The 13,351-nt window shown below is 36.5% G+C and overlaps 1 protein-coding gene across 6 annotated transcripts in view; it reads left to right on the top strand.

Moving 5' to 3' along the window:
* Positions 1 to 13,311, top strand: part of si:ch211-267e7.3 — a 49,354-nt gene extending 36,043 nt beyond the window's left edge. For all 6 annotated transcript variants that reach the window (XM_073924847.1, XM_021467122.2, XM_017351586.3 and 3 more), the window contains 5 exons: positions 377 to 532; positions 636 to 806; positions 3,149 to 3,325; positions 4,579 to 4,723; positions 12,842 to 13,311. In XM_073924847.1, the coding sequence (XP_073780948.1) occupies positions 377 to 532; positions 636 to 806; positions 3,149 to 3,325; positions 4,579 to 4,723; positions 12,842 to 12,963 (771 nt within the window). In that variant the 3' untranslated portion in view covers positions 12,964 to 13,311. The remainder of the gene's footprint in view (positions 1 to 376; positions 533 to 635; positions 807 to 3,148; positions 3,326 to 4,578; positions 4,724 to 12,841) is intronic.
* The last annotated feature ends 40 nt before the right edge of the window (positions 13,312 to 13,351 follow it).

The raw sequence follows: 13,351 nt of genomic DNA, 5'->3' as shown, positions 1-13,351 counted from the left end.
TAACTATTATATTCTTTTTGTGATAGTGTGTTGTTATTTTTGAGTTTTTTTTTTTTTTAGATTAAGATATGCTTAGGTTAGTAATACATTATTTTAAAAAAGTAACTTCACCCAAATTTCCAGCTTCAGTTTACTTCTAGTCAAAGAATAAAAAGGAGCTTTGCCTTGAGTATATCTGTGCACTGAATTACAGTACATTCACTCTCTCTTATAATGTGTGTACTGTAGTTCACTTAATGACCACCGGTGTCACTAATAACAAATGTTCCTGAATCTTTGTCCAGCCTATTTAAAGTGCACAGTCAGTCATTGCACATTGTTTTACAGGTTATGTAGCTTACAAAGCTAATAGTGAGTAATATTTTTTTTCTTGTAGTGTTCAGCGCGGTGTGGTGGCCGAGGGGTGAGGAGTCGTGATGTCCGCTGTTCAATGGAGGCCAGACTTTGTAATGAGTCCACCAAACCAGTCAGCCAGAGAGAGTGTGAGGGGCCGCCCTGTGACCGCAGGTGGACCGTCTCTGACTGGGGCCCGGTGCGTTTCAGAAAACATCCTGCCAAATATCACATAGAAGCTTGTCAGTTTCATTTGTACATTAAACATGACATCATGTGTGTGTTTTTTGTCCTTCTCTAAGTGCTCAGGGCCGTGTGGGGAGGGCAGGATGAAACGGTACGTGGTGTGTAAGAACAGCAATGGGAAGGTGATTTCCGATGGTCAATGTGATCCAGAGCTGAAGCCACTGGCAGTACATCCATGCGGCGACAAAAACTGCCCCGCTCACTGGGTGGAGCAGGAGTGGGAACAGGTGAGATGCTCATTTACTATAAGCTGCAATTTATGAACAACACTCTAAAAAAGGCTTTTCTTAGTTAGATTATTTGTCTAGTTTCTAGTCCAAATATCTAAAAAAACATAATCTAGAAGCTTTTTCTAGAGAAGCAAAAAATATAGTCTTGTTTTAAGAAGTTAGAAATTTTAAGAAGTTTTTCCTTAAAATAAGCAAATTAATCTGCCAATGGGGTAAGCAAAATAATATTATGTCAAAACGAAAAACAAGTTTACTTTGCTTAACCTACTGACAGATTATTTAGCTTGTTTTATGGAAAAGTTCACTTAATTTTGACATAATTTCTTAAAACAAGAAATTATGTTTTAAATTATACAGTTGACCCTTCGCTAAGCCACACCCTCAAACCGACACCCACCAATCGTAGCTTAACAATCGTAGCTACGCGCAGGGGCTTTGTCAAGCTTTCGAGTGAGGGAAACAAGCCAAAACATTGTTCATATGGATTGTGCTAAACTGATAGCCAGTATCTTTAAAGTTTGGACTGAGTGGTGGAATTTTTTACCTTTTCAAAACCTAAAACCCAAGGGAAGAAATGCCAGCATAGATCAGGCTCTGTGATGGGGCGCTAAAAGGGCTAAGTTGGTTTTGTTTTCAATATTACTGACACATTGAGTGATAGATCGATGGCAATAACTCACAAACCTCTTACGTTCCCCTAAAAAGTGTGTTTCCTACAAAAATACAAAGCAGGTTATGTTTTACAGCTGTCGTTTTCTTTTTTTTAAGATTTGGATTACGTTTCAACCGAACAAAACCGAGATGTGATCACAATCTGAGCCCTTGCGATCAATATACTTCACCCACAGCTGTTTTTTTAGTCATTTATAACCCTCGTGCCCATGTCAGAGCTATAATTCACCGATGTTTTTGACTGTCTTTTCGAAGATTTAGTAATTGGTGACGATGTTATAGCAGGTTATTGTCTGCTTTTATATTTGGTGTCGGATTAATATTTGCTGGTAGGGAAAATCTATTAGTCCACTTCTGCTATTTATACTTTGATTTGCATTTCAATTTATTTATTTACTTCTTCCACTTAACTGCTAATTAGAATAGAAACTGTATAAAGAGCACACAAACATACTAACAGTTATGGCTACTGTACATTGTTATGGGTCAATGATGTTAATATTCAGTACGAATCCATCAATTTCCTCTTTCTGGCTGCTCTTTCTATGAATGAATTATGTATAAGCACTGTCCATGCATTTTCACGTCAGTTAGTAACACTATATTTCATTGCACAACAATTAGTCTACATTTTTGGCTAAAAAAGAGAAATCATGGTTTAATTAGTAATTATTAGATTATTTTGAAATGTCACCTCTCCTGCTGTGCATAAACTAAGCTGTTAAATGGTCAGCATATGAGGCGGCTAGACTAACCTAGCTTCAATTTTGATTGAATTTTTTGGTTGCCTATTATGTGGTGAATATACCCCTGTAATGCATACTGCAGTCCTTTTTTGTCTGGCTTTCTCGGATATCTCACCTGTTTGCCAAAAATGACTAAATATATGCATATAGTAATAGACGTGCCAGGCATGAAAGCTTGACAGGCGTAGCAACAGTTACTAAGCAGGGCAGGGCTTAGCGAAGGGTCATTTGCTTGTCTAGAAAATGCTTCTTTATTTAAGAATTTTTAGATATTTGGACTAGAAACAAGTGGTAGAACATGTTTTCCATTCTGCTAAAAATATTTTCCAGCATTTCATCTATGACATAACACTTAAAAATAACCTAAATAAACAGAACTACTTAACCTAAACTTACTGAAACATTCCTGATATTTTTTTTCTTATTGCACTGCCTCCATGTCATGTCTTTACTAGTATTTGTTATGTAATTGGCTGTTTTGTAAATGTAATTAATAAATATAAGAATATCAGAAATAGAATATCAAATAAAACATTTATGAATATCTGGGATGCACAGTATATCGACGGCATTATTGTACGATAAATGATATTTTCAAAATGCTTCTGTTACCTGTTTAATAACAAACTTAGGCTGATATCTTTAAGCAAATAAATTGTACTGTTTCCTTTGGTTGAACTGGTATTTTGATTTTGGCTAACATTTAGTGACTTGCTTGCATTTTTTATGTTTTTTTTATTTGTCAGGTAGTAGATTTTGTTTATAATAAAGATTGTTGGCCATAGAAAAGTCCTAGTTGATTAATAAAGTTCAGAGATCTTCCTTTTTTAACTTTCTGAAGTTTGTATTGATCATTTTAATTTGAGTGAATACGTATGTAACGAGTAATAGCTAATAACCGTAGTATTTTGTGTTGAGCAGTGTAACTCCACGTGTGGCCGTGGGGTGAAGACACGTCAGGTGGTGTGTGCAGGGCTGGAGGCTGGTGTGTTTAAAGAGTTTCCTGAGCGGATGTGTGACAGAGCCCTCAGACCTGCAGATACCGCGGCCTGCTTTGAGAGACCCTGCTCCAAGTGGTTCACAACATCCTGGTCCCAGGTTAGCAGTGGTTACTACAGTTTAAATGGTGTTCCTGGTCTTCATATTGAATGTTTTATGTTCTTTAAAATTCATGGACAAATACACTTTGTGCTATGTGTAAACAGTTCATTGGGATGTTGACACAATACAGTGATGTACTGTACAGTCACACTGTAGTATAATATGTAAAGTGAAAATACAACATAGCCCATATAAACATTTGATATATGGCATTATATGCGTTACAATCTTTGATGGAAATATGTCTAGAGAATGAAAAGGAGTTACATAGAAATGACCAAAGAGTAAACTAATGATGAAGATGGCAAGAGAAAACAAAATAATGAATTAGCACCGCAAAAGATTTATTGCTTTCACTGTATTTACAACATTTACAAACAAAAGGATAAAGTTGAAAAAAATCAAGACTAACAGGAGAGGAAACTGAAGTTTGTGCTAGCAAATCAAATAAATAGATATAACAAAAATATTCCCTTAATCTCCTCCCCAATCCTCTAAATAAGAAAAAGAAAAAAGTCTTAAGCGTAAAAGCGCTCTGAACTTTCATTCATTCATTTTCTTGTCGGCTTAGTCCCTTTATTAATCCGGGGTCCACAGCGGAATGAACCGCCAACTTATCCAGCAAGTTTTTACGCAGCAGATGCCTTTCCAGCCGCATCCCATCTCTGGGAATCATCCACACACACACACACACACACACACACACACACTCATACACTACGGACAATTTAGCCTACCCAATTCACCTGTACCGCATGTCTTTGGACTGTGGGGGAAACCGGAGCAACCGGCGGAAACCCGCGCGAAGGCAGGGAGAACATGCAAACTTCACACAGAAACGCCAACTGAGCCGAGGTTCGAACCAGCGACCCAGCGACCTTTTTGCTGTAAGGCGACAGCACTACCTACTGCGCCACTGCCACGCCCCGCCCTGAACTTACACTAACTAAAAAAAGAAATACAAATTAGCGCACATCGCTAACTAGTGTGTGTATATACACATCAATAATCCTGCGTGCAAGGTATGCACATCACGTGACTTACTATGTTGTTCCAGATATCCCTTGTCTGCAAGTCACAGAAAGTGTTGAATGGAGCATTAGCAGGTTAAAGATGTGAAGACACACAACAGAACTCTAACAACAGACCTCACTCTCACATTAGTAAATCTCACTCAAAGTCAACATTAATAAATAAAGCTGTTGATAACAGTTGATTTAAATCTTTGTGTTTGTGTGTTTGTCGTGCAGTGCAGTAAGACGTGTGGGATTGGAGTGCGAGTACGAGAGGTGAAGTGTTATCAAGGAGAAGAGCTCGGCCACAGCTGTGATACAACACTGAGACCAGAGGCCAGACAGAGCTGTGAGGTTCAGCCCTGCACCACTGAACCACCAGGTACAATTAAACCAAATATAGCCCTGGGTATATATTGTTACCGCAATTGTTTTAAGTGACATGTAAACAAGTGGGCGTGGCTAACTACACAACTTCTTGTTACATTTTTTGAGAGGTGCATGTTAGGTGCATGTTATTACCTGTGTTTTGGCCATTACCATACTAATAGATGAATTTGAAAACGCGATTTTCATGTAGCCGTGTGGACTGTAAAAAAGGAGGTTTGCTTTTACATTTTAGCCAATTGACGCAGTCATGTGACCAGTTCAGCTAACATAAAGGATAAAGTTGTAAAGCAGATGTTTTGAATGATGTCTGTTTTGACAGCCTTATTAAAGAGTAATGTCAGTTTGTACATGCTCCATATTGCCTCTTTTCAAAGGACAGGAAATGTTTACTGGGAGGTATTGTTCAGCGGTGGAAACAGATTTTTCAAAGAAACGTAAAATTAATAAACACCAGGCAGATATGATACAGGTACAAGTGTCTTACGGCTGCATTTTCAGAATTCAATTCTCGGTCATTTCAGTATGGATGATGAAAAAGAATTAAAAACAATAGTGTGGCCATGGAGCATTTTTAGACAAGAAAATACATCCAGATTAGTGTAGACGTAGCCTAAGATTGTTTTGGATTACCAACTTGAAACTACGAATGTCAGTACAGAATAACTGTGCTATATCTCTAAGTAAGTTCATTCACTTGTGTAGTGCTACAGACTGCCAACGAACAGCCTCCCCCAGGTCATGACATGACTGATTCACATAGATTCACATTAAACCTTAGACTTGGAAAATGACAATAAAATACACAATACACATTCATACAGAGCTCAATTCAGTATCTGCCTCATGACAAATTAATTCAGATGAAATGAATGAAATGAAATTAATATTTGTTCTATGTAGAAACAAAGCATCAATTGGGGTCATAAAATCTGAGAGATTATAATTTATTGGGGGAAGATAACATTTATGGAAAAAAAAACTCAAAGCTGACTCTTTAACTTTAAACTGACTTTGAAAATTAGCCTGTAAATGATCACTTCTCAAAAAACACTAAAAAAAGATACATCGGCATCAGCAAAAAAGGAGTTTGAAATTATTAGCTAATATCCAACTTTGCTTATCCTTACTATATTTAACAAGGTCCAAATTGCAAAATATCAGGCTGTGATGGATGGAAAAAAATAAAATAAAAATAAATTTAAAAAATTGGTCCCACTTTTTATTAAGTGTCCTTAACTACTATGTACTTGCATGAAAAAATAAATACAATGTACTTACTGTGTTTATAATGTATTTGAGAACACTTGTGGTGCTTTTGAGTTGGGATAGAGGTTGGGTTATGGACAGGTTTGGTGGCATTGGTAGGTTTAACTGTGGGTTAAAGCCTGATTTATACTTCTGCGTCAAGTGACCGGCGTAACCCACGGCGCAGGCAACGCGCGTGGCTGTGCATTTATACTTCTGCGCGCTGTCTCTGTCGGTCTGCATTAACACTTCCGAAACGCTAGTTGGCAGTGAGGTGTAAATGTTCCTCTGTGTCAAGTTTCTTCGCTACTTTTTTGCATTTCCTGAACACTTCCGGGATGTACAAGTGGCTCAAACTCGCTCATTTTGAGGCAGGAACCGGCGGACGTGCAACAACTTTAACTATGAGGTAAACACAAAACAAAACTTTCCATCCGGAGCTCCTTCACGATACTCCACACTTGTAAACAATCGCTCGCGCGGCGTCGTGCCATTCGCGCGGCTCTCGGTCCCGCCCAGACTCGTCAGCGCTACCAAGCCGACCAATCACAGAGCTTACGCTACGCGTCGTTGCGACGTGTAGTTACATTTTTTGAGAGGTGCACGTCAGCGACGGCGATGGCCACGGCGAAGGGCTATGCGTCAGCGCCGTAGCATACGCCGGTGTTTGACGCAGAAGTATAAATCAGCCTTAAGGTGTAAGGGATGGTCAACAGTGTATTTACAAATGTAATTACAAAAGTTAACTACAGATGTAATTACATCCATGTATTTAATCAAGCATAAGTACAGAGTAAATACATGTATTTACACACTAAGTACATTGTAACAAACTATTAACTCCTGTATAAGTACATATTAGTTAAGGCCACTTAATATAAAGTGGGACCAAAAAATTTGCTTTAGAAAACTCAAAGAGTTGATTTAAGAGAAAGAAATGATGGATTTTGACAAATAACTTGATAAATAATTTCTCAAAACTAATTTAACTACAGCTCTAGTGAAGTCTTCTTCATTTCTGATGTTTTTAAGTTTAATTATTATGTCGTGAAGTATATTATTACCTCAAAATGAAAGTACTCATACCACCCACCCCTGATACTAACAGACTGAAGCTTTCATACGGATTCAGACTTTTCCCAAGTGAAATCTCCTCTATCTTTATTTAGAAAGATGCTGTCAGGACGCAGCCTGGCATAGCTGTTGTTTGTTCGTGCCAGTTGTAAGCAGTTTACGCTGTACCTTCTAATGAAACACAGAAACGAGTGTGTGTTAAAACACTTGGTTCGATTAAAAGCACATGTGGATCTATCTTGGCACAACACAAGCTAATTCCAGTGAAATTTAGACCAGATTAATGCTTTGTTGTTTTTAATCTTCGCAGGGCAAGTGCATCACGCATGTCGTCAGCTTGGCAGGCGGCTTTGTGTTTTTGGACTTGGCCAGAGATTTAGTAGTGGAGAACGTGGTACAGACCTGCACTCGCAGATGTTCCAGATCTGCTTAAAGCACTTCTCTAAATTTGCCTTATAAAAGTGGAGTGTGTAATGGCTGAGACACTAGTGCTATCAAATAGAGTTAAAAAAAAAAACTCAAAATGTTTCCAAGAATTTTTAACAGGTTCAGCAAACAGGCCAAAGTGTTTTATTTGTTGTCAAACAGACAATTCCTGTATGAGCAATTGTCTTTTGTATTTTTCTTATTCAGACATAAAACATAGTGATTTGGTTAACAGGCTTTTGCTTATATTGTTCAGCTCTACCTCTCTTCTTCCCATTGTTTCTCCTCATCCACACATTCTTATATAATAAAAACATGAAAAAACAAAGAGAACCAAAACAAAAAAACAAAACAGTGCTTTCTTAAAATTCTGCCCTTGGTAGAGTGAATGTATTACTGCTCAAAACTATTTGTACAGGGTTCCCACAATTTTTGAAAGTACTTGAAAGCACTTAAATTTCAGACATATAGATCCAAGGCCTGGAAATTACTTAAAACAAACAAGGTCCTTGAATGTGCTTGAATTAAAGGGCACCTATGATGAAAATAATCTTTTGTAAGCTGTTCGGACAGAACTGTGTGTTGGTGTAGTGGGTCCACAGTTATATTGAGGTGATATAAAGACAATAGGTTTCTTTTTTCAAATTTCCTGGCGTTAAAATAGGATCCTAATCCCTCCCATTTTGAGACCCACAGTAACGTGATGTAGAAGTGTAATTTTTCTGCCCGCCAATTTGATTGACAGCCACTTATTAACATGTCTCTGTAGTAACACGTATAATCCTATCAACAAGACAGGACGTGCGCAAAGCAACTGGGATTAAAAGATCTGTTGAGCTCCCTGTGATCATCAATCATCATCAAATGTGATCATGTGTGAGTTTCACAAGTTTAAAATAGTGCATGTTTGTAATGAATTACAGCGATTTACTTCAGCGTTACTTTATCACCACAGCCGCATGTCAGTACAAATATAAAAGAAGACCCTTCAATTCTGATTTGTGGATGTTAATTCAGGTTTTTTTTGTACATCAACATAACGGATATCCATACAGCAGCGGAGATTACTGTTTCCTCTCACGTATGGTGTGCAAAAACAGTGCAAAGTTAAACGTGTGCGTTGTATGTATGTGTCTGTTTGTGTGTGTGTGAACTTTGTAATGACATTGTGTGTGACTCATCGAAAGGCTTGAATTAACTCCACAACAAATACATCTAATAATCATTGGGAAAGTTCTTATGGTATTATTTCTCACAAACGTTACGTGAGATCTGTTTCCTTCATGTCTGTCACTGTGCTGTTTATCTGACACAGCCGTGGCGGAGACACTCTGACAGGCACGTGGGTGTTCAGAGCTAAAAATTCTAATATTCTGTAATATACGATGGGTGTTTTGACCTGAAACTTTACAAACATACTGCTAAATTACTGGAGACACAAGAGACTTATTTTAAATCTTGAAAAAGGGGTAAAATAGATGCCCTTTAAATAAAAATAAAATTGGCTTATAGTGTGTGCTGCTGTAAAAAACAGAACAAAAAAAGAGAGAAATTCTTAATTAAAAAATCTTGAAATCTTGTTCAAGAACAAAAAATGACAAACAAATGCACACTTTATTAATATTTGATTTTTAATATTAACAATTTTATTAAAGTTCTTTGAACAGTTTAAAATGGTCTATTTTTTAAATGACATCTTTAAAGCATCCTCATCACAAAATGTAAATATAAATATTACATAAGGTAAATATTAAGTGTAAGAGAAATGTTAAGTACAGTAAGGACTTTCATGACGCTACATATGCTGGCGATGTGTATTACAAAAGTGCTGATTTAAATTTAATGATGCTTTAAAAAGTCCTTAAATCTGCTGTTTGTGAAAGAGTGTGAACCCTGTTTGTAACATTTAGCTTAGATTACTAATTTATATACTTATTAAGTTTCTCTTATAAAATGGGGTTTACACATTTAAAAATATAAATGTAAATATGGATATTTCAGATATTTGATTTAATATACAGCTTTTTCTTCATTTAACAATGATTTCAGCATCACATATACTTTAAATAAAGTTTTCGCTACTATTAACTTGCAAGCTTCTGCCCATGAGCTAGAAGTTACATGAGTCTACCAATGCTATGGGTTTAAACTGGTATTTTAACATGGTATACATTTATAAAAATGTATTAATATTTAATTAAAATGAATATTTCTGCATTTATTATACATTACTTGAATTTATGATGAGTATAATAATTTGACTTTAATATGTATTGATTTATTATTAACATCATTACTTGAAGGGGTTGCTCATAAGATAAACCTTTATGATATACCATGACCCCTTTGTAATCATGACATGACAGATTTATTTTGTCATTAAGTGTCTTTCACTCAGTTTTATCAATTTAAATGGAAAGATGACATTGTTTGAGATGTCTTTGTCATTACAATTTGACAACCTGTTTTTGTTTTTGTCATGACAGCTTGACATTATCAAGACTACATAACTTTTCATAAATCGTTCATAAACATGATTGTCATGAAGCCATTATAATGGTCATGCATATTTTGATCTTTACTTTACTTAGTGGAACGTATGTAAATTTTATTTGAAAAATCTCATTAAAAGTGTGACTATTCTTGTCAAACAATTTAATAACAGCATAATATATTTTTTCCTTGACCTCAGCTACAGTGGAACGTATTTAATATGCCATTATAATAATATTTTGTGTCAATATTTGCAATTTCATAATATTTTTTTAAGTTGTCATGACAGACACTAACAGGTTTGGTTTTCTTAGTAATGTCAAGAAGTCAAAACAGAGACAGGTAGTCACCTTTTGCATTTGAAATGACTTAACTAAGCGAATCACACTTAACAGTTAAGTCATATGCCTGTTTAAATCTCCTTCATATTCATTACATATACCATGTAATGTTTAGAAATGTGTCATAACTGTCTTATGAACACACCCTTCAAGTAAAATATTATCAGCTAGGCTTTTAAAAATTCCAGGTGTACTGTGAGATTCAGGCAGATTTCGTTATGTTTAATAAAGGATAAGATCAGGATTTGTGTTGGTAACATTACAACAGATCACGAGTGTTGCTGTTTGCTTATTATCACCCGCTTCAAATGTTATCTCTCGATTGAATGGATGTTATCAGTGGTTATCAGCTGATAGATATGGGCCAGTAGGAGCATTCTGTTCAGAAGGCTGTTATCAACCATCCACATGGTTAATCAGCTATACTAATAGAGAAGACTGCAGATCTGTTTTTACATTACTGTGATGGTTGGGTTTAGGGTTGGGGTAGACATTAATAAAATACAAATATTGGGAAATTTAAATGTGATTTATAGCTGATTAACCATGGATTTGGCTGTCTAATGCATCTTTGCATTGACTTCACATGTAAATACCTCACACTTTGTCCTCGTCTGCTTACTGCACAGGCTGCAAAACAACCCCCACTTCCATATAGAGTAATGATTGTCATTTGATCATTGATAACTGAAATAAATATTATTTGATCATATGGTTTGGAATTAATTATTTTGAGATTAAATTAGGAATTATGCTGGATAGCAAAAGTTAGCGACTTTTTGTTGATTTTGCGTTGGATTCAGTGATCACACAACCACGAAAAACTAAAACTAGAAGTTGCAAAGAGTTTTTCAGTGTGTTAACGTGCTTTCAACTAAAATGGAATATTTAGTAGGAAGTGGGATTTTGGATCATTCCCTCATAACAAACTAATGGTAAAAGGGGCATGGTTAAGCATATTTTTGATTCAGTTCAATTCATGTTTATTTGTATAGCGTTTTAACAATGCAGATTGTGTCAAAGCAGCTTTACTTAGCAGTTCTGGTAAATTGAAACTGTGTGTGTTATGGCTGAAGCCATCAAACTGACATCAACAACAGGGTATATGCAGGAATCCTAAAGGTAATTTCAATACTTTTTAAATACTTTTAAAGATTCAACAGTTGTAGTTGAATAAATCAATAAAGCATCAGAAACAAAGCTTGGAAGAATAAATTACGCAGTAAGTTGTTTTCAGCGACAGGCTTCAGCCATGGTTTAAACTCATCTATCCTCAACCAGGAGTACACAAACTTACATTTTCCCATTTTGCCATCTGTTTCGCTTCATGGTTTCGCTACATGTGGATAGCGCCACATCACCTTGTCGCAAATTACGTGACATCACACAGACAGAGGAGCTTGGCCTGATGCATCCCGGCCCGAACTAATCGAGCAAGCCGTTAGTAATATTAGGAGGAAAACAAATATATTTATGCTTTTTGAAGTCAAACACTTTAGACAATGCTTGAACTAAATTTAAGACCTCATAAAAATTTGATTAAGACTTTTTAATGTCTTTTAAGGGCCTTAATTTTCTCATAAATAATTTAGCGACTTTTAATACTTTTTAAAACCCTGCAGACACCCTGAACAAAAAAGAAACTCGACTCCAAATGTGAAGCTTTGATTAAAGATTGCCAAAATAAACTATGTTTTTCAGTGGATCAGCATGCACAAATAGTTTACATTAGGAACAACAATATGTGGTAGTAAATGAACATTGCACATTTTGATTTCACATAGACTTTAATAATTCATATAATTATCAATGTTGGGGGTGGCAAACTAGACTCTGATAAGGTAAACCTGATTCTAAAATAACAAACAACTGAGGAAGTCTTTGCTATTAATGAATATCAGTTATAAACATCTAAGTAATTAGAATATTTTATACTGAAACATACTATGCTATGGGCAGCGCGGTGGCGCAGTGGGTAGCACTGTCACCTCAGAGCAAGAAGGTAGCTGGTTTGAGCACCGACTGTTTCAGTTGGCATTTCTGTGTGGAGTTTGCATGTTCTCCCTTGTGTTTGCATGGGCTTCCTCCGGGTGCTCCGGTTTCCCCCACAGCCCAAATACATGCCCTATAGGTGAATTAGGAATTGTATGTATGTTTGTCCTGGTCCTCCAGGTTGTAAGCTTCGTAAAAAATTAAGATTATGAAACACCAACATGGTGCGGCTAAAAATCTACTTCAATATAAATGGTCCTGGGAGTTAGTAAGTATTATCAATGTTAAAAATATATATATTTCCTCATAGTTTTGTGGGAACTGTGACATTTTTGTGTTATTCTCAACATGTTTACTTTTTAGCATTCTTTGGTGACTAGAATGTTTAAAATATCAGCACTTATTGAAAGAAAAATTTACATAATGAATGGCTATGCTTTCACACTGGAACAACTCTTATATTTTTGAGGAATAAAAGTAAACAAAATTATAAGGACACTTTTGAATATCTTTTAAAAGGGTTTCTCAATCTCCCACAGCTGATGATGCGTGTCAAGATAAACCGACTGCTAACTGTGCCCTGGTGCTGCGGGTGAAGCTGTGCACTCACTGGTACTACAGGAAGGCCTGTTGTCTGTCCTGCAGGAACAAAAGCCAATGATGTCCCTCCTTTACATACTGGACGCACTGAACCCAGAACCCCCCCAACCCCCTCTCAACGCTGGCAGTCACCTCTCAATAAAGAACGGTGCTAAATCAGAAGGGCACTGGCCCTCTGGTGGTCCTGCGGGACCCCATAAAGGCAGCTCCTGTAACTGGACAGCAGAGGAGCCGTGGGTCTACTGATCATACAGACAAACACTCCTCCTGTGTACTGTACTGCTCACACACACACACACACACACAAACTCACAGACATGGCGTATGATATATGTACAAAGTTTGTTCTTGTTTGTATTTGTGTCCACTTTTGCTTTAGAAGAAGAAATAAAACTAAAGTGGTTTTGACATCTGTTTTTGCAGTTTTTTTCACACACAAACACACTGTA

The sequence above is a fragment of the Danio rerio genome, chromosome 2 (assembly GCF_049306965.1).
Source record: "Danio rerio strain Tuebingen ecotype United States chromosome 2, GRCz12tu, whole genome shotgun sequence".
Lineage (NCBI taxonomy): Eukaryota > Metazoa > Chordata > Actinopteri > Cypriniformes > Danionidae > Danio > Danio rerio.
Note: the sequence above shows the minus strand (reverse complement) of the source record. Positions and strands in the feature narration are given on the sequence as shown.